Source organism: Mandrillus leucophaeus, unplaced genomic scaffold (genome assembly GCF_000951045.1).
Source record: "Mandrillus leucophaeus isolate KB7577 unplaced genomic scaffold, Mleu.le_1.0 Scaffold361, whole genome shotgun sequence".
Lineage (NCBI taxonomy): Eukaryota > Metazoa > Chordata > Mammalia > Primates > Cercopithecidae > Mandrillus > Mandrillus leucophaeus.
Genome location: NW_012103821.1, coordinates 2,021,073 through 2,044,366, shown reverse-complemented (window position 1 = coordinate 2,044,366; position 23,294 = coordinate 2,021,073). Strand labels below are relative to the sequence as shown.

At 34.1% G+C, this 23,294-nt stretch overlaps 1 protein-coding gene across 1 annotated transcript in view; it reads right to left on the bottom strand.

Moving 5' to 3' along the window:
- SNX16 (sorting nexin 16) overlaps positions 1-23,294 on the bottom strand; it is a 46,677-nt gene that overhangs the window by 18,143 nt on the left and 5,240 nt on the right. The window contains exons 3-5 of the mRNA XM_011989759.1: positions 17,549-17,635; positions 11,919-12,067; positions 3,137-3,206 (exon numbers count right to left, since the gene is read on the bottom strand). Of these exons, the coding sequence (XP_011845149.1) occupies positions 3,137-3,206; positions 11,919-12,067; positions 17,549-17,635 (306 nt within the window). The remainder of the gene's footprint in view (positions 1-3,136; positions 3,207-11,918; positions 12,068-17,548; positions 17,636-23,294) is intronic.

Here is a 23,294-nt window from a genome sequence, read left to right as displayed (position 1 = left end):
GTGTACAAATATACAAGTAATGAGAGTCCTAGAAGGAGAAGGGAGAGAAAAAGGGAGTGAAAAAGTATTTGAAGAAATAATGGCTAACAAATTCCAAAGTTTGATAAAAAACATTAATCTGCCAAGTCCAAAAAGCTCAATGAAGCCAAAGTATGAGAAACAGAAAGAGATCCACATCCCAATACATCATAATCAAACTGCTGAAAGTCAAACAAACAGAATATCTTGAAAGCAGCAAGGGCAAAACGGCTCATCATGCACATGGAAACAATATAATTAAAGGTTGATTTTTTTTTTTCTCAGAAATAATAGAGACCAGAAGGCAGTGGAATGACACATTCAAAGTGCTGGAAGAAAAAAATCTGTCAGTAAAACTGTCTTTCAAAAATGATCATTTCCAGATAAACAAAGACTGGGAATTTGTTGCTAGCAGACCTGTCTTACAAGAAAAACTAAAGGAAGATTATGAGACTGAAAGGAAGTGATACCAGATGATCACATCAACCTACAGGAACAAATGAAGAGGGCCAGAAATAGTAAACATGTGGATTAAATAAAATAATCTATGAAATATATTTTCCCATTTCTTAAGTTCTTTAAAGCAAAAAGATTGTATAAAGAAATAATTATTGCACTGTATTGTTAGGTTTATAAGATATACGTAAACTAGATAACAATAGCAACACAAAGAAAGAGGGAGGAAATGGAGATATATTGGAGCCAAGTTTATATTTCACTGAAATATAATACCTTGAGCAGTCACTGAAAAATAAGAAAAAGTAAAAAATTCTATAGAAGAATCAAAATGGCATACTAAAAATTATTTTACACAAGAAAAAAGGAGGAACAGGATGGAGACAGAGAAACAGAAAACAAATTGCAAAATGGCAGATGTAAAAGACAGATGTCAGAAAGAATAAAAGATCAAGACCCAATTACACGCTATGTAGAAGGGATGGATCTCGAGTTGAAAGATACAAACAGACTGAAAGTAAAAGAATGGGAAAAGATATGCTATGCAAACAGTAACGAAAATACAGTTGCAGTAAACAAGACAGTATCATACTGGCACAGGGATAGGAAAAAAGATCAATAGATAGAACTAAGAGTCTAGAAACAAACCCTTCTTTTCATGGTCATTTGATTTCTGACAGAAGTGTCAACATGATTAAACAAAAGGAACTAAAAAAAAATTAAGATACATATAGGAACTTAAGTCCCTTACTTAACACCTTATAAAAAAATTAACCCAAAACAGACCATAAACCTAACTGTAAGAGCTAAAATATAAAATTAAAAAAATATGAGAAAATATTTGTAATGTTGGGTTAGGCAAAGAGTTTTTATAATACAATAGTAAAAGCATAAGCCATTTTAAAAAGTGATAAAATAAACTTCATTAAAATTAAAAACTTTTGCACTTCAAAGAATGCCATTAAGAGGATGAAAAGACACCTACAGACTGGAAGAAAATATCTACCAATTGTATCTCTGATAAAGGATTAATATCTAAAGTAAAGATTTTATAACTGAATAAGATAAACAGTTCAAGTTTTAAAAAAATGGGCAAGACGTGAACAGACATTTCATTGAAGAAAACATGAATGGCTAAAAAGCATGTGACATGATGATCAATATCAAAAAATCATTAGAAACATGAAAATTAAAGCTATAATGAAATATCAATACCTATCAAAGAGAATGGCTATAATCCAAAAGACAGATAATATCAAATGTTTGTGAGGACATAGAAAAACTGGAACTCTCGTACAGTACAAGTGAGAATGTAATACAGGAACTTTCAAAAACTTTATTGGTTTCTTTAAAAAGTTAAACTTGTTACATGATCAAACACTTCTACTCTCAGGGAAGTAGAATTTCTCAGTCCATGAGAAATAAAAACATATGTTCATACAGAACATTATATGAAATTGTTCATAGCATTACTGATATCACAAAACTGGAAACAATCTAAGTATCCCTCAACGGGTGACTGGATAAACAAAATCTGGTATATGCAAACAATGAAAAATCATTTAGTAATGAAGTAATTATAGAGGATAACATGGAATACCCTAAAAAGCATGCTAAGTGAAATAAATCAGGTGTAAAACATTATAATACTATATATAAGGCAGACTGTATATATAAAAGTTATGTATATGGTAAACTAATACACATATACAAACACACATTGTATGATTTTATTTATATGAAATATCCAGAAAGGGCAAATGTAGAGAATGAAAGCAGATCAGTGGTTGCCTTGGGCTGGAACTGCAGACTGATTGCAAAATGGCTTATAGGAATTCTTTTTGAGGTGATGAAAATATTCTAAAATTGGGTTACAGTGATGATGGTGTTAACTGCTCTATAAATTTACTAAAAAGTATTAAATTGTACCTTTTCAGTAGAATAGCAAACAACAAATTAGTGAATACTATAGATGAAAATCTTACTCCAATAAAGCTGTTTTAAAAAAGGCCATAGCATTCAATCTAACACAAAGAACTGACTCAGCTTGAATGAAAAACATCACAAACCTACCAATTAAATCTGTTCCATTTAAATACCATTAAACATTTGGGGAAAAAACTTGCACAAAATCCTAGGTAATCTACTATTACCAAATCTGTTTTGTGAATCTAGGCTACTGCTTCAAGAAATAGGACACTTTAACACGTCAATTAATGTAATTTGAGAAGCATTAGGCATGAGCTAAACCGATAACAAGACAATCACTCCCAGCCCTGAAGTTTTAAATTTGATTTTAGCTGTAGGTTCCTTATTTTGACACTCAAATGGAAGAAAACTCAGTTTGCACATAGTATTATTAAATATAAAAAGGTTCCCCAAATCATTTTATTTTGAAACAGTAAAAATAAATAAAGGGGGATTTAATTTTAGAGCTTTATTGACTATATGACATGTATGAATTTTTACTTTTTCCTTGAACTAAGTCTATGTATTTCAATGAAAGAAACCTTTGACTCAAACATTGAAAGCTTTCTGTGCAAAACTACCATAGCCTGAAATTATAACATTTTGCTGTTTGCTATTCCATTCAAGAAACAATGCAGTTATTGTACTGTATTATTTGTTCCTCTTTTCATGTGCTATATAATACAGCACTTACCCTGCTTTCTTCTAGGCTATCAAATGGACCCGGTGGATCATCCAAACAAAGAAATTCTCTCACTGCAAGGCTTTTCAAAGGAAAAAAAAATTATCTGAAGTACAAGTAAGTTTGCAAAAGACAGCAAAAAGCAAAAGTTACTTTGAAGCAATACAGTGTTTTAAACAAGTTGGTTATGTGCTTTCATACAAGTAACTAAATATAAATATAAAACTATAGAAGATGCAAAGATCTTAAGGTGTTTTCTAAGATCTTAGAACATAAATATCACAAATTTATTGTTACATACAAACTATAGGACATAAAACATACTTCACAATAATGGTTCAAGAGACCAACATAGTGAATAGCCTCTTTATGATTTTTCAAAGAAATATCAGTCTGAACTAGTCTAACAGTCATTATCCTTTTATGAATAAATGCAATTTCTAATTTATACTTCACTTGTTTTTGTCTCAGTAGATGCTTCTAAAGTGACTGAAAAGCATTTATTCTTAAACAAGTTAAAGACTGACCTTGCTATCATGTTTATTATATTAATTTCCTTATTTTCCCCAGATAGTTCGAGAGAAAAAATTCTAACCATCCTATCTCTAAATGACCACAAGTTTTAAAATTATTATTAAAAAATAATGATATTGTTATGCTTATACTTTGCTATTATCAGAGAAACAGATTAAGGAGGTAGATAACCAAACTTCCTTATAATAAAAATGCTTCCCTGCCTTTCTAAAAAGCAATTCTGGACTGAGACACAATTCTATGTACATATCAAAATATAAATGTGGATCCTTATTTTAGATTTGCAAAATAAAATCTTTACAAATTTCCTTTCACAAAGGTTTTTTTTTTTTTCTTTTTTTTTTTTTAAGACCAAGTCTCGCACTGTTGCCCAGGCTGAAGTCTGGAGTGTGGTGATGGGATCTCGGCTCACTGCAACCTCTGCCTCCTGGGTTCAAGCGACTCTCCTGTGTCAACCAGCCTTCCAAGTAGCTGGGATTACAGGCTCCCATCACCACGCCCAGCTAATTTTTGTATTTTTAGTAGAGACAGGGTTTCTCCATATTGGCCAGGCTGGTCTCCAACTCCTGACCTTGGGTGATCCGCCCGCCTCCGCTTCCCAAAGGGCTGGGGTTACAGACGCAAGCCACTGTGCCCAGCCAGGATTTCTTGATATACTACACAGGGGATGTCAACTTATTCTGAAAAGGGAATGGGGCTTTTGGGATCAGATTAGGCCAGGCAGTTTGATGATGTCAGGAGGTGTCCATGAAGAGATAAATGGAATTTTACATATCCTATTGTATTTAATATGCTCACGTATTCAACTGCATTTAATTTTCACAACAATCATGTAAGATTCGAGAAGTATTGGATCTCCATTTCACAAATGATAACAAATTTCAGAGAGGTGAAATTATTTGCCTATTGTCAAAAAGTGCAGGTGGTAGAGCTGTACCTTCAATCTGTTCCCTGAGTGTGAATATGTGTCCTTTTCTACCTTTAAATTCTTTTGTCTTATGCTTTGGTTCATTTGGATTCTCCTTGCTGGACACTTCTCTCTGAAAATATTCGATTTATCTGCATCCCTCTCTAGTCGTGGCCTCTAGTAGAACACTGCAGTTGGTCTGAGAGCACAGAGTAGAACAAGGCCTTCTGATGTAGATATTATACTTCTATCCACCCATTATTTATACTGGGGCACCTGCTATTACATACAAATGACTCCTAGGAAATCAATTGATCTGGGATTGAGAGGTCAAATTTGTATGAAACCCTGAGGAAACAGCACTTAAGACTGAAAGCAAACTGCTAAGAAACATATGGAAGGGTCCTGTTTAATACTTTCAGTATATGACAAATGTGAGACATTATTTTCTTACAGTTTTATATCCAAATTCCCTCATGCTTTAATGTTATTTTTATGTTTACAAATTACTCTATTGGACTGCTGCTGCTAGGAAAGAAAAAGTGGGTAAAGGAGTACACATATATCCCTTTTTATATCTTTGGTTTACAGTAGAAATTTAGCCAAGATCGACAGTGAATGTTGACCATGTATCCAGCTGGAGAAATCTGTTTTTGGAGTGGTTATTCTGTTTCATTCACCTTCCCTAAAAATCTTTACAATGTATGGCTCACTAGAGTTCTACTTAAACGAAATCCAATGGATTCTCTAAGTTTTTATCCATATAGTTCCAAGGTTATAGTCTATGCTTTACTTTCTTTAACCAGTAGCAGAATACAATTTGAAACTGGCTTTACAACTTTAATTTACATAAAACCTTTTCAGTGGTTCATTACATTTCCTCTGCTTCAGCAAGACTCAGTCAGAAAAGGAAGTAGTCAATACCCTCAAACTCTATTTTCTATCTAAGGAGAAGACACACAAGAATCTCTGGAAGATGGTAGTATTTGAGAAAACAATTCCTTTCTTCTTAGAAATTCTGATACATTTTTCCCCCTAGGAAAGGAAACCCTCATCCTTGCTTGAGAATCACTGACTACATAACTTTACTTAGATCCAGTGAATATTTATTGACTGTCTATGTGTGCCATTATTCCTTTTATTACCTGGAATACATTTTTACTGTGTTTGGGAAAACTATTTTAAAATTGGGATCAGGTGTTGACTTAAATTTACTAAAGGTAGATAAGGAAACCACCTATGGTATCCCTCAGCATTGTTTTAATTATCAGAACAAATCTGTATTGTAAATTCACCTCTTTCTTTGAGTCCCTTGAAGTTTTTTTTTTTTTAAAGAGTTTTACTGTATTTTCAAATTATGCTCTTAAGAACAACATATTTGACTTTATTGCAAATTTTATAACTATCTGTAATTTAATTTCTATCAAACTAACATTTTGTACAAAAACCATCCAACCAACCTTGGTAATGTGTGGATTCTCATGAGATAGCATTATATGAACTACTGTATAGATAACTGAATTCTTCTTTCATTTTATATAAATACTAAGATTAACTTCTCTGAATATCTTAAATTTTCTTTTTTTAAATTAAAAAATATAAAAACAACTTAGAGACATTAATGATTACATTTCCTGTGAAAAGATAGTTCAGGTTGCAAATGTACAAAAGTTATCTTTAAGTATTCTTGTTCAAGTAGAGAATTATTGAATTTTAAGTAGAAGAGACCTAACTTGTCATCTAATCAAACATATTCCATTTAATAATTCCCTCTTTGATACCACTGATAGTTATTTACTCTCTTCAAATAGTTAAGATAAAGAGAAATCTACTTTTTCAAAAGGCAGAACATTTTTATATTGGACAGCTTGAAATGACGGTAACTTTTTAAAATCTGAGCTGATAGTGCCTTCCTCTAATTTCTTGCCATTATTCTTATTTCATATGTTGGCCTTGCTATTCAAAATGAGGTTATTAGACCAGTCAGTCTCATCATCAGCTAGAAACCTGTTAGAAATGTAAAATCTTCAGTTCAAGCTTGCTGAATCAGGGTCAGCATTAACAAATCCCAGGTGATTCACAGTCACACTACAGTTGGAGAAGCACTACTCTTAAATATACATGATCAATCCTTCCTTCCAAAAACAATCTTTCAAATCTTTCAGACACGTAAAGATGGCTATCATATCTCCCAAGCAGTTTTTTAAAAGGATATTCTCATGTCTCTCAATTGTTCTGTCATGTTAATGTTTGGATACTATTTTCTTTTCTTTAAAGTCATGAACCGCTATTAATCCAGATCGATCCTGAACTTTTTTTTTTTTTTAAATGTAGAAATAAAAATACTGAATTTTGGTACTGAACCCCTTACAGATAAATGAGAATGTGAAGACAAATACATAAGTTTAACTTTTGAATTTTGAAAAATTAAGAAGAAAAAAATGGCAAATAAGATATATGTGAAGTACTTCTAAAAATGGAGAATTGGAAAATATTTGCTGTGCTGATTGATGTAATAATTTAAAAGTAGTTCAAGACGGTGTAAAACAAGTAGCTATATTTTAACTAAGACTGTGCACTGTAAGGCTATATTCAGCTTGATAAACTGACTTGTGTGTTGTTACTGGTACAAGACCTGTACCTTCTTGCTTCTGAGTTTTGATTATGATATTTCCTATCATTTGCAAAGTCCTTCTTCATCTTTCCATGCTCGTCCAATTATCACTAATTCTTTAAAGTGCAGTTCAACTACCACCCTCTGCGAAGCCTTTTCTACTTTTCCTAGTCAAAAGTTCTCTTTTCCACCTTTAAGAGGTCTAATTCTCTATCCATTATGATTTCTGGGGGTATGTCTTCTTTCTATTCAGTTTCTTTTAATAGGATGAGTATCTAACTCATTTTTATATAGTCAAAACATCTTTTAAATAGTAAGTCCTAAATAAAGATTTATTGAACAGATAAAATCTCTAAATCTGTTTATTATGTAAATATTAATATTTTTATCTGCATCCTTACTTTGAACTTTCTAAATAAATCTGGAAACAACATTCTTTTAAAATATTCAAATCAATAGTCCTTAATATTCATTCAGTTCGTATTTTCTTGCATTTCTGCTTTGTTAAGAGTTGGAGAATATGTAACATTAAGAGTTGCCCATTGTGTAATGGTAAGTGCTTAGCCAAGAGGAAGGTTAAAAATTAACCTTGTTGTAAAGTGATAAGGATATAAAAAGTGAAAGAACAATTAATAAACAATTAATATTAATGTATAAACAATATCAAATAATTATTTGGCCAGCTAAAGATACTGAGTTTTTTCTATGTTGCCATTCCAACTCTACCAAAATGCTAACAGGCATCCCAGCAGGTAAGTGCAACTAACTGATGTTTTTATGTAGTGATTCTTACATGCAGTTTTATGTTTTCATAAAGAAATGTTGAGATTTTGTCTTTTTTCCTTTTCTCCCTTAGGCGGGATTTCCCCCCTTCCTTTTCAATTGTAAAAAATGAGAGAATCTTCTTTCACTCTTCTTCTACATTGTTGGATACAAATAGTAGTTGGAGCTTTTGTCTGATGAACTACCTTACGCTCCAACTACTATTTGAATTTAGATTGCAGAGATAGTTAAAATCTTGGCTACGCAGTACAACAGTAATACTGATGACAGAATCACTGCAATAATTTAGTCTGTGATACATTTAGAATTAGGTATGTATTTTATAGAAGGAACAATACTAAGGGATGAAAAGATAAAATCTCAAAAAATGTAGGCAAGTACTGTGCTAGTTTTTTAATGGATCAACCATCAATTCATAAATATTTGGCAACCTCAGACTTTCTATACACTTTCTAATTATTTGTTTCTGACTCATATCCATCTTCCTACCCATAATCTTAAGCATTCCAGGCTCTCAAAATCCCACTGCCAGTATTGCTTGATCATTGCAAACAGCACTGATCTCCCCGCTTCTTTGAGTTCTTGTTACTTTTATAAACTGTATCATACCAAGTAGCAATTCCCAAATGTCATTATTTTGTTCAAACAGGAGTCTATTTTTCTAAGTGATTTTTAAAACCAGTGAGTATATCCCCTCTTTTATACCCTATGATACAGGGCAAATGCATAAGATTTGCTCTGTATCAGTAACCCTTCCTCCTCTTCCCCAACTCACATTTTAAGCAATATGTTATTAAGAAGTCTCTAACATTGTGAAATAAAAAATGCTACCTATCACCTATAAAAAAGATAGTGGGTACCAAGGCACAAGTACCCTGTTTTTAATTGAATTGAAGTTATCTTCCTGCATTCCCTAAATATCTGATGATATATGACAAAGGCAGGTAGGCAAACAAATGCAAGGCATATTAGATTCTTTCATGCAAGATTTTTAGAACCTTTAATCCTCTAGGAATATCAAATGAAACCCTTCCCCAACTTATTTGGCCAATAAACCTTTCTTTCCCTAAAACGCCTATTTTATGAATTGAGCAAGACCATTACCACTGTTCTGAGCTATGCAGCTTTAGAAATGACAGGATCTCAAATGGCCCTAGTAATCTCTACTTTAGCAACTAAGATCTATTATCAGTATTTTAAAAACAGAGAATTCATTTATAGAATACATTTGATTTTAATTCACCACAACATCTTAAATATAGAGACATAAAGGTTTACTGAACAAGGGGAAAGAGAAAAGGGGAGAGGATATGTCGATTTCTTGGTGGTAGTAAAAATCCTCTTTTATGGTATGCTATCAAATATATTTTCTTCCAAGGCTTTTTCTATAAGTTTGGTGTTTACTGGTTTTTATTCCTGCTTTGTGTGTCTGAATTAACACTAATCTTTTCTCTTTTTTCTTTTGAGATGTAAAAAGATATATATATATGTATAGAAAAGTGGGGAGCACTATGTTCTCACCACCTAGACCACATAATCGCTAACTCTGTCACACTGGCTTCAATTTTTTTTTTCTAATACACAGTATATCAGTGAATATCAATAGTTCTATCATTCATTCAAGAAGTACTTATTGAGAACCAACTATGTTAGCACTGTGCTAAACATTAGAGATTGGATGGTGAATAAAATAGCCACACGACCTGTTGTTATACATCTTATAATCTGGTGGGAGAAAGACAAATATTGACAGAAAAAATTATATGCTGAAGTGCATTGATAGTGAAGTACCAATTAGCCTTTCTCAACTGAGATTCCAAGAGAGAACTGACCCCTACTGATAATGATTTAAGTGATTATTGTCTCAATTCTATTGAGACTGGCACATAGCTAGTATCATCTTAGAATACAGGAAATAAGTTAATTCATTACCTATGGGTGATGAATGGTGTCTTAAAGCATCAGAGCCAGTTGAGAAGGGAAGGTACAGACTCTGTGATAAAGAACTGACCTAGTGTTTGGTGGTGGTAGTGGTGGTGAGTGGTCAGTCAGGAGGCCAGTTACCTAAGGAAGTGAAGTTTGTGTTGAAAACTGAAGGATGGGTAAGGTATGAGGTCAGGGTTGGGTGGGGTAGAAGTGTGAAATGTTGCCTTTTCAGGAAATAGCATATTTGAAGGCTCTGAGAGACAAGGAGCAAGGTGATTTTGGAGAATTAAAAGAAGACCAATATGGCAAATACACAGAGAATGGGAGGTGGGTAGGAATAAGAAAACCCAAGGTTGGAAAGAAGGCAGGTAGGCAGGGACCAGAAAGAATACTTTAAGTCAAACTGAAGCACAAAGATCACTGTTGCTTTACTGGGCTATAGTAATAACAGTGGAGGAGGAAAACCAGTGAGAAAGCATCTACAGTAATTAAGGTGAGGGATACCTGCTTAGACTAGGGTAGTGATGGCAGGGATGGAGAAAAGTAGACAGACTTGAGTGGTACTTGCAAGGGAAATGTTAAGGGTAGTGAGGGATGTGTTAAAGATGACTCACAGGTTCTGGGTAGATGATGCTGCTTGTGCAAATTGGAGGAAAAAATGTCTGCAGACTAAACTTTCAAATGTATTTTATGTTTGAGGTAATTTTCAGATATCTGAAGGAGATGTCGAGGAGGCAATTGCATATATCAATCTGGAGTAGAAAGAATGGGTTTGGCTTGCAGTTCCTTCATTAAAAGAAAAATGAGGATGGGCAGAGACCTTGAGAAGCCATCAGGCTTATGTGGCACACATTGACAAGCAAGATGTGTATATATATATACACACACACATATCTGTGTATATATATATGTGTGTTTGTGTGTGTGTGTGTGTGTATATATATATATATATCGCGTGTGTGTTATGCAGGAAAAAACTTGATACATGCAAAGGGTGAGAAAAAGAGATAGAAAAAATTAGAATGGTTTTCTTAATTTGTTTTCCATCCTCATGTAAAAAACTGCTCAAGACAGTTATGGGCCCAAGTTATCTATAAGCTATTGCTGTATTATAAATGCTCTCTAATTTTTTTTTCGAAATAGTTTTAATTTATCTGCTAACATGAGTTCCAAAATTAGATACTCAGCTAATACTAAACCACCAAGCAATTTTCTTGTAAATATACTCTGACGCAAAAAACCCATATAGCTCTGTTCTTTTCCTTTTTTAATGCTGTTTGGTATTTTCACTCTACCTTCTATGTAAATTAAGCCAACTTCACAATTTTAATATTTTTGCACTACTTTGGAGAAATATAAAGAATATTACCCTAAACCAAAATTTTACTAATATGTAAGTGGTTTTAAGTCATTGCTAAAATACAAAATACTAAAAGTTTACCTTTGGGTGGTTTTAGTACATGGTACACTGGATTTTTCACTTTACTGACTGTTTAAAATAAGCTTTGATAAAAATGAAATGTCAAATGATAAAAATGAAATGTCAAATAAAGTCCTTATTGAAAGAAAGCAAGAAAATCCCTTGTAGTACTTTGTTTTTTTTTTTTTGAGACGGAGTCTCGCTCTGCCGCCCAGGCTGGAGTGCAATGGCCGGATCTCGGCTCACTGCAAGCTCCGCCTCCTGGGTTCACGCCATTCTCCTGCCTCAGCCTCCCGAGTAGCTGGGACTACAGGCGCCCGCCACCTCGCCCGGCTAGTTTTTTGTATTTTTTTAGTAGAGACGGGGTTTCACCGTGTTAGCCAGGATGGTCTCGATCTCCCGACCTCGTGATCCGCCCGTCTCGGCCTCCCAAAGTGCTGGGATTACAGGCTTGAGCCACCGCGCCCGGCTGTAGTACTTTGTTAAAGAAGACAATTATACTCCAACTCTGATTTTTTGTTCTTAAATAACTATGATCATAGATTTATTCTTTAATTTACACCAGTTATTGGGATGCTTTTATAATTTCTTATTTTAATTCGTTACATACCAGTTAGCAATGTCCTTGTGAGCTACTAAATTTTGAAGAAACGCTTGTAATCCTAATTGTCTATCTTCTAAAAAGTCGGCATTGTAATTGTCTTTAAACCAGCGTTTTGGAGGAAGTGCTAGTCGAAAACCAGGAAACATCTCTTTTAACTGAAAAAGAAATAAAGAGCAAATACAACGTTTAACTCAAGCACTATCAATTCTACAAAATCTATCCTGTTGACTACATGAATTATTCATGAAATAAGTTTAAAATAAAAGAATTAAATTCAGTTAAGCTTCGTATGCCTTATTTCTTGTTTTCTACCAGTTGTGTACACAGAAGAGTTCCAGTCTTTCCACATCCTTGCCAGAACTTGGCATTGTCCATCTTTTGAATGTTAACCATTTTATTGGGGGTGTAGAACCATTTCATTCTGGTTGTAATTTGCATTTCTTTGCTGACAAAGCAAAGAAATATCTTCTTATCTGCTCATTTGCATTTGAATATCTTCAATGGTGAATTATGTATTAAATTTTGTAGCACCTTACCTTTTAAAAAATTAGGTTGCCTTTTTATTAAGTTAGAAGAGTTCTTTATATATTTCAGATACAAGTCCTCTGTCAGATATATGTATTATAAATATTTTCTCCCAACTTGCCCTGACTTTTCAATTTAAGTCTAAACAGAGCAGATGTTTTTTTAATTTGAATGTTATTTAATTCATCCATTGTTTTTTATGGTTTATGCTTTTTTTTAATCATAAAAAAATTTTTGCTTACTCCAAGGCTGTAAAGATTTTCTTCTATGTTTCTTTCCTAAAAGTTTAGTTTTAACTTTTATATTTTGATTATGACCTATTTTATACATTCGGCTTAAATTTTACTTTCTTAGGGAAGACTTTCCCAACCCTGTAAACTAGGTTAAGTCTTCCCTTCTACATTCTGCTCAAGTTACCACAATGTGTAACAAATTACCCGAAATCTCAGTGATATAAGATAACCACTTATTAATATTAAGCTCACAGATTTTTTTAGGCCAATAATTCATATGAGGTACAGTGAGAACAATATATCTCTATCATACAATGAATTCAGGCCTCAGCTGAAAGACTTGAAGGCTGGGTGCTGGAATTGTCTGAGGTTCACTCACTTACATCTATAGTGGATGATGCTGGCTGCTGGCTGAGAACTTTGCCAAGGTTGTCAGCCATAAACCTAACACTGGCCTCTCCAGGTATCCTGGACTTCTCCTGCAGCATGGAGGCTGGCTTCAAAAGGGAGCATTCCAAGAAAGCAAGCCAGAATGAAACTGTGTACTTCTTGTAATCCAGGCTTAAAAGTCACACAGCATTATTTCCACTGACCTCTATTGGGTTGAGTAGTCGCAAGACCATCCAGGTTCAAGGGGAGGGGAAATGTATTCTACCTCTTGATGGGCCGTGGCAAGATTCAGGAAGAGCATATGGGACTGAAGATACTGCTGTGATAACTTTTAGAAAAGACAATTTGATACACATTGTCAAATCATAAATTTATTTCTTTAATGACATCATTCACAATGTAAACAGCACATTTAATTTAGGCTCTCTTATTAGACCAGTGATTCTAAACTTTGGCTGCACATTAGAATCACCCAAGGAGTTTTAAAAGATATTAATGATTGTTTCCCATCTCTGATAGATTAGGATTTAATTAGTTGAAATGAGGCCTGGGCATTGTAATTTTAAAAAGCTTTCCAGGGGAATCCAAAGTGTAATTAAGATTGGGAACCCTTTTAGTACACTACAATTATTACGCATGCCTTTGTCATAGTTACATCTTTTATGTCTAGTATAGTGACTGTGACATAACAAGCAGTCAACAATATATGTTCAATAAATGAATGACTGAAATGAATCCGTGTACATTTGCATTTCTATACTTAAATATAAAATGAATATCATAACTACAAAGGAAAAATGCACTGGATAAAATAGTGGAAAAATGGAAAAATTATAATATTCTGTCTATATTTCTATACACATGTGAAGATAAAACAAATAGGGCAAAAACTACAGAGTAACTTAGATAACTAAAAACCTTAATTTGATTTCAAGATGTAACTAGATATTTATGGCCTTGGAGCTTTGTTATTTAATGTATCTGGAAAGAAAATAAAATGACAAAAGTCATGAGGGAAATGAAAATAGTCTTTTTATTAATTTTAAGCTTTATAATTTAAATGGTTAGATTTTTTTCGCCCCTTAAAAAATTACCGCAGAAAAGAAGTTGTCCCACAATTGGGTAATTCAAGAAGAGGAAGATAAGGGATAGAGAAAAGATCCAACAAAGGAGAGAAATGAAAAAAAAATCACCAGAAAGACGGTGATTTTTTCAAGGCAATCTCAGGATGCCACTTATGAAGCTCATATGGTGGGCAGATCAGTTTAAGAGAGAGCAGCGTGACTCAAGAGACAGACATGTGGAAGAATATCACTGAACTTGTTTTTAATGTGAAGACTGAATGCCTGGTTGAATCTGCCATGGACTTTTTATATGAACCTGGAATGTCTTGACAATGAGTTGGTAAGGTCCTGCTCTCTCCTCCCTAAGCTCTGCTGCCTGGAAGCAACTGAGAACAGTAATTTTACCTCACAGAAATGTTCAGCTTTGTCCTACTGCTGTAACCTGGAAGTAGAAATATTGAGCTTAAATTTTAAATAGAATTTAGAGAAAAACTCACTTCTTATGGCCATATTTCTACAATCAATACATCTCCCAGCCCAACCTAAAACCCTGCCTGGTTGCCCCAACTCTGATAAGTCCTGTGCATTCTAGAATTTGCTCATGACTTTGTCCTCTGACTTCCTCAGCAGAGGCTTTTATCACTCCCAGAGAAGCTGAAGTCAGAACATAACCCAGGAAATAAAAATAAAACAAAAAGAAAATATTAATGTTCTATATAAATGTTCTTTTTCTAAGCAGTGTTATTTTAGTTATGTTCAATAATGTTTGTATCACCAATTAGCTATTTTTACTTCATAACTATATAACTGTGAAATGTAAGTTCCTTAAAGTTAGTCATATCTATATAGTTTCTACATAACAGTAACTCCAAATTCCTAGCACAATGCTGAACTCAATCTACTCATTTCATAAATACTTCATGATTGATTTTATAAAATGAAAGATCCTAAGCTTTTATTTTTTTACAATTATATTAATAATAACTACAATTTAAACTGTGTGCCTCTTGGTGTTTGACATACTTTTAAAAAATATTGCCACTAAAAGCAAGTGACAGGTAGAGCTCTTTCTGATACCTATAACACCGACATAAACATTTGTTAATTTTAAATGCCCATCTTGGAGGATCAAGGAGATATTTACTAAATTTAAATTAAACTGCTATCATCTTTTTTCAAAAAGATTTATCTAAATTTCAGCTTGCCTAAGAAAATATTTCAGCAATAAAGATGAAAACTAAAGAGATAATAGGAAGTAAACACTAAATAACAGTGGAGTCTGAAAAGAAAAATAATGTCATATAGGGTTAAATAGGTCTACAATGAAACTGTTTGAAATCAGTCTGCATGATAAAAATTGTAATAATTTCATTAAAAGCTAAGTATTCCACTTAACTATCAGGTAACTTCATGAATTGCTTTTATCTTTCTGTTTATTTAGTCATCTCAAAAAATTAACAGAAGTACAGAATTATAAATTTTAAATTCATCAGTATAATATATGAAGCTCAGGAACAGTAAATAAAATACATACATAATTGTAGGTATGCATTAGAAATAACACTTTATTTTGGCATATTACAAGAAAGCATCTTAACCAAAACTTAAAATGGATAAAATATTTTAGCATTCTATATTTTACCTTTTCATTTAAACTGAGGTTTTTAGAGTGGCAGAAAAATTTGGCAGCTAAATAACTACAAAGTTACATGGGTTTCCCATCACCAAACACTATAAAAATATACTAACTTTAAAGTTTCAAGGAGTCCAAAGAAGGAGGAAAGGAAAAGTGGCAAATGGGAGAGAACAGGACCAGTAAAACTTTCTTATTAAACACCTGTCAAAATTGGAGAGTAATTTCTGCATGTTCTAAGATCATCTTACTTGGCCTCTCAAAAGCATAATAAATGGCTTGCTTCTTTTAGATAAATGATTTTTCACTTGGCTTCCAAAATATCACACTCTCTGCCTATTGCCCCATCTAAATTTTCTCTAGCTCTGGGGACAAGGCAGCTCTTCTTTTGCTATTAAATTCTAATAATAATTTACTTAATTCTTCATTTTGAGAAATTTAGGTTGCTTCCAACTTTTAACTACTAAAAACAAAGTAAAACATAGATAAACAAAACAATATACAAAACAATGAGGTAAGTGTCCTTAAAGCTAAATATTTCCCATGTTTATGACTACTTATATAGGATAAATCCTAGAAATGTGATTATAATGTTAAATTATGCAAAACTTTTGGGTGTCCTCTAGGAAGATTCATACTTCTAACACTGGGTATTATCATTTAAATATCAGTCAGCTTGACAGGTGAAAAACAGTGTCTTAATTTCCTTTTCTTGGAGTATCTGTGATATTAAGTGTTTTCTAGGTTTACTGGTCATTTATATTTCTTCTGTGAATTATCCTGCTCATACTGTTTGTTGCATTTTTTACTCTGGGGTTCACTTTCCTAATTTAGTTTTAAGGGTTCTTAATACACTGAGGTTTCTTATTCCGTTTCGTATGCACAGTAGACAGAATTCTAAATGTTCCATGACCTTTGCCTCTGGTATTACTTCTGTGATTTTATTATGTTACATAGAAAAAGGGATTTTGCAGCTGTAATTAAGGTTACTAATCAATTGACTTTAAGATAGGAAGATTACCTGGGTGAGCTTTATCTTACCACATGACTCCTTTAGACTGTTTTCTCTAGTTGGTGGCAGAGAAGAAAGCTGGAGAGCTTCAAAGCACAGGAAGAACTTGGCTCACTGTTGCTGGCTTTGAAGACAGAGGGGCTATGTGCAAGGACTGGAGGGCACTCTCTATGATAAACTATGAATGATTTTTGGCTGACAATCAGCCAGGAAACAGAAACTTTGGCCCTACAACTTCAAGAAACTAAATTCTGCCAACAACCTGAATAAGCTTGGAAGGTAATTCTTCCCCAGAGCCTCCATATAAGTGCCTAGCACAGCTAACAGCTTGATTTTGACCGTGCTTGATGCTAAGCAATAAACACAGCTGAACCCACCCAAAAAACTAAATAATCAACAGGTGTCATTTTAAGCAACAAAGTTTATGGTAATTTATTATGCAGTAATAAGAAACTAATATAATATGTTAAATATGTTTTTGTTCATTATCTTATAGACATATATAATTTTATAATAATTCAAAAGATCTTATACACATCTTTTTCAAACTCACAATTATTTATATTTCTGTTGGCAATTTTAAAGTTTCATATTTTTATACTAAAAATTTTTTATAAAAAATTTTTTTTTTAATTTTTAATTTAAAAATTTAATTTTCTTATGAACTAGAAAGGATTTGATTGACTCAATTAATAAAGAAGAAAAAATATAACAGAAGTATAGGAAATAGAAAAGAATTCAAAACTGAAATGTTAGTTTGGATTTATTATAGTACTTACTTTGTCATTAAGCCTAGAGAAGTCAGTGTATCTTCTGAAAACTACCCAGCTTTCTTCTGGGGTTTTCTTTACTAGTATTTTGTACACCTATGCACAGGAAGAAAAAGAGACAGAGAGAAATATAAAAGTAAAGATATTTAAAAATTCAAGCCTAATATTTTAAAAACTTTTACTTGATAACCCAGTCTATAACAATTATTAAGTAAAAAATATCAAAAATCATTTAAATCATCAAAAGTACAAATAATCAATGCAGGCACCAAAAGCCAGATTTTTTCCTTAAGTATATAAATATAACAGATTTGAGACAAAATGCTTTTTCTGTGCACAATAACAATAAACTCATCAGCTTTCAAAACATGATTTATGTCAACATATTCTAAAATTGATAAAGGAATTACACTTGAAGAAGCTATGAAAAATAGTCACTTTCGTTCTACACAATGTTTAAACTTAATAACTTCAAGCAAAGTTTTCAAATAAGTGTAATGTTTTTATTGTCAAGAATAAAATATGGAAGTCCTGGCCACAGCAATCAGGCAAAAGATATAAATAAAAGGCATCCAAATAGGGAAAAAAGAGGTCAAACTATGTGATTCTATGCCTAGAAAATCCTAAAGACTCTGCCAAAAGTCTCCCGGAACTGATAAAGGACTTCAGTAAAGTTTCAGGCTATAAAATCAATGTTTAAAAATGAACAGCATTTCCATACACCCATAACATTCAAACTGAGAGCCAAATCAAGAATGCAGTCCCATTTACAGTAGCCACACACACACACACAAACACCTAGGAATACATCTAATCATGAAGGGGAAAGATCTCTACAAGGAGAACTACAAAACATTGCTGAAAGAAATCACAGACAACACAAAGAAACAGAAGAACATCCCATACTCATGAATTGGAAGAATCAATATTGTTAAAATGGCCACACTGCCCAGAGCAGTCTACAGATTCAACAGTATTCCTATCAAACTACCAACATCATTCTCCACAGAATTAGAAAAAAACTACTCTAAAATCCACATGGCACCAAAAAAGAGCTGAAATAGCCAAAGCAATCCTAAGTGAAAAGAACAAAGCCAGTGGCATCACATTACCTGATTTCAAATTATACTATAAGGCTACAATAACCAAAACAGCATGGTACTGGTACAAATACAGACATCTAAACCAATGGAAGAGAATAGAGAACCCAGAAATAAAACTGCACACCTACAGCCATCTGATCTCTGATAAAGTTGACAAAAGAAAGAAACAGGGAAAGGATCCCCCGTTCAATAAATAGGGCTTGGATAACTGGCTAGCTCTATGCAGAAAAATGAAAGCAGAGCTCTATCTTTCACTATATATAAAAACTAACTCAGTATGGATTAAAGATTTAAAGGTAAGGTCACAAACTGTAAGAATCCCAGAAGAAAACCTAGGAAACACCATTCTGGACATTGGCCTTGGGAAAGAATTTATGACTAAGTTCTCAAAAGCAATTGCAACAAAAACAAAAATTGATCTAATTAAAATAAAGAGTTTCTACACAGCAAAAAAATTATCAATGGAGTAAAGAGATAACCTACAGAATGGGAGAAAATATTTGTAAACTATGTATCTGAGAAAGGTCTAATATCCAGAATCCATAAGGAACATAAACAATTCAAGGCTGGGCACAGTGGCTCACACCTGTAATCTCAGTTCTTTGGGAGGCCAGGGAAGGTGGGTCACTTGAGGTCAGGGGTTTGAGACCAGACTGGCCAACATGGTATGGTGAAAACTCCGCCTCTACTAAAAATACAAAAATTAGTCAGATGTGGTGGGTGCCTGTAATCCCAGCTACTCGGAAGGCTGAGATGGGAGAATTGCTTGAACCTGGGAGGCAGAGGTTGCAGTGAGCCAAGATCACACTACTGCACTCAAGTGAGTGACAGAGTGAGATTCTGTCAAAAAAAAAACCAATAAAAATAAAAATAACTTAAAAAATTCAACAAATAACCTCATTAAAAGTAGGCAAAAGACATGAACAGACACTTCTTAAAAGATACACAAACAGCCAAGAAACATTAAAAAACGTTCAACAATACTACTCATTAGAAAAATGTAAATCAAAACCACAATGAGATACCATTTCACAGAAGTCAGAATGGCTATCAGTCATTATCACAACAGATGTTGATGATGTTATGGAGAAAAGAGGACACTTATACACTGCCGGTGGAATTGTAACTTAATTCAGCCACTGTGGAAAGCAGTTTGGAGATTTCTCAAAGAACTTAAAACAGAACTCCCATTTGACAAAGCAGTCCCATTCCTGGGTATATACCAAAAAGAAAATAAATTGTTCTACCAAAAAGATACATGCACTTGCATGTTCACTGCAGGAACTACTCACAATAGCAAAGACATGGAATCATTCTAGCTGTCCATCAAAGATGGATTTGATAAAGAAAATATGGTACATACACACCATGGAATACTAATGGATTTGAAAAAGAAAATATGGTACATATACACCATGGAATACTATGCAGCCATAAAAAAGAATGAAATCATGTCCTTTGCAGGAACATGTATGGAGGTACAGGCCATTATCCTAAGTGAATTAATGCAGGAACAGAAAACCAAATAAATAATGTTCTCACTTATAAGTGGGAGGTAAATACTGGGTACTCATGGACATAAAGATAGCAACAATAGACACTGGGGACTCTTAGTCGGGAGGATGAGAGGAGAAGGAGTTGAAAAACTGTTGGGTACTATGCTCACTACTTGGGTGATGGGTTCACTAGTATTTCAAACCTCAGCATCACGCAATATACCTATGTAATAAATCTGTGCATGTAATCCTTGAATCTAAAATGAAAGTTGAAATTATTGTAAAAAAGGGCAAAATATAAGCTTGAAATACCAAAAAACCCCAATTGAATAAAATTTACATTTTCGTAATTATGTACAATTATGTAGGCTACTGAATAGAAAAACTTGAAGCAAGTCAATATATTTTTAAAAGTGCTTAAGAAAAAAGTGAATTCTATTTTTTAAAAGCATAATTTTAGAACGTATTATGAGAAAGTGTTATTTATGATAGAATCTCAGAGAAACATCTAGTAGTTTTTGATAAGGTATTTTGCACTAAACTAGATATAGGCACATACGAGATATTCAATAACTATCTGCTGGATAAGAAAATCTCTTTAAAAAAGTAACTTCTTTCCTGGACATTTGCTGTCCAATAATTTCCAAGTGTAGCTCTAGGGCTGCACTTTTGGTCACACATGGCAATTCAGCATTCAATGTGTCACTAGTTAAAACTAAGATGTGCTAAGAGTGCAACATATACATTGAATTTCAAAGATTTAATGTGAAAAAAGATGTAAATGGCATTTATTAAAATGGTCTAATACTAACTACATGTTAAAATAGTATTTTGGACATATTTGGTTGAATAAGATATATTAATAAAATAATTTCACCTATTTCTTTTGTTTTTAATGTGGCTCCTAAGAAATTTAAAATTACAGATGTGATTCACAATTATGGCTCACATTATACTTCTATTGGACAGTGCTGCCCTAAAGATAACTCATTAGTTAGGGACTACAGATTATCCTTATCCTTTGATTTTTCTCCCATACAAACTTCTCTTTCAGCTTTTAAGGGGAGAATAAGGAGGAGTTAAGGATTAATCATTTAGCTTTGAAGTAAAAAAAAATAAGCAATTTATCTTTGTAACATATAAGGGTGGGAAACAAGGTTATTTGGATACTCTTTAAAGTCAGCAGAAGGTTCTGATCTAAAAAAGTTGCAATCGGGATACAAAAGAAATTCTTTTTAGTAGTCACTCATTAAAAGAAGAGAGAAGTCGACTTTAAAACTTTTCAGTATGAATGACTGATACAGCATAAAAGTGCATTTCATATAATAATTAGGTTTATCTACAAATAATACATACTGACTTTATTTACTTGTCTTAGAAAATGAACTCCCTCTTCTAAATAAGTTACTCTCCACTGTGGCCACTGAATACCCCTGTTTCTCTAGGCAAGATAAAGTACAGACTTTTGTGTTTTATCTCTTCCAGAAAGTGCTCTTTCTGCTTGTTTGAGTAGTGCTTTCAATGAAAACTTTATGAACAGTACTGATCATTCCCTTCTCTATATTCCAATAACTGTTGTTTCTACTTTTTACTTGAAGCTTCCTATGTATTCTTTTACTGTTTTTATTTTAATGTAGTTGTTTTTGAATTACAAAATATATACAAAAAAGTATGCAATTCATAAGCATACAACTTGACAAGTTTTCATAAAATGAACACACCTATGTAACCAGTACCATGAGCGTATTAATCCATTTCATGTTGCTGATAAAGACATACCTGAGACGGGGCAATTTACAAAAGAAAGAGGTTTACTGGACTTACAGTTCCATGTGGCTGGGGAGGCCTTATAATCATGGCAGAAAGGGAAGGCACATCTCTTTCGAAAGAAGAAGGCACATCAGACGAAAGAAGAGAGTTTGTGAAGGGAGATTCCCATTTTTAAAACCATCAGATCTCATGAGACTGTCACAAGAATAGCATGGGAAAGACCTGCCCCCATTGTTCAATTACCTCCCACTGGGTCCCTCCCACAACATGTGGGAACTCAAGATGTGGTTTGGATGGGGACATAGCCAAACCATATTATTCTGCCCCGGCCCCTCTCAAATCTCATGTCCTCACATTTCAAAACCAATCATGCCTTCCTGACAGTCCCCCAAATTCTTAACTCATTTCAGCATTAACTCAAAGGTCCACAGTCCAAAGTCTCATACGAGACAAGAAGTCCCTTCTGTCTATGAGTCCGTAAAATCAAAAGCAAGCTAGTTACTTCCTAGATACAATGGCGATACAGGCATTGGGTAAATACAGGCATTCTGAGTGGGAGAAACTGGCCAAAACAAAGGGGCTACAGGCCCAATGCAAGTCTGAAATTCAGTGGGTCAGTCAATCTGAAAGCTCCAAAATACCCTCCTTTGACTCCGTGTCTCATTCATGTCCAGGTCATGCTGATGCAAGAAGTGGGCTCCCATGGCCTTGGGCAGTTCCACCCCTGTGGCTTTGCAGGGTATAGCCCTCCTCCTGACTGCTTTTATAAGCTGTGGCTTTTCCAGGTGCATGGTGCAAGCTGTTGGTGGATCTACCATTCTAGGATCTGGAGGACGATGGCCCTCTTCTCACAGCTCCACTAGGCAGTGCCCCAGTATGGACTCTGTATGCGGGCTCTGACCCCACATTTTCCTTCCACACAGCCCTAGCAGAAGTTCTTCATGAGGGTCCCACCCCTACAGCAAACTTCTATCTGGGCATCCAGGTATTTCCATACATCGTCTGAAATCTAGGCAGAGGTTCTCAAACCTCAATTCTTGACTTCTGTGTACTTGCAGGCTCAACACTATGTGGCAGCTGCCAAGGCTTGGGGATTGCACCCTCTGAAGCCATGGCCTGAGCTCTATCTTGGCCCCTTTCAGCCACAGCTGGAGCAGCTGGGATGCAGGGCACCAAGCCTTCTAGGCTGCACACAGCACAGGGACCCTGGGCCCATTCCACAAAACCACGTTTTCTTCCTAGGCCTTTGGGCCTGTGATGGGAGGGGCTGCCATGAAGACCTCTCATATACCCTGGAGACATTTTTCCCATTGTCTTGGGGATTAACATTGGGCTCCTTATTACTTATGCAAATTTCTATAGCCAGCTTGAATTCCTCCTCAGAAA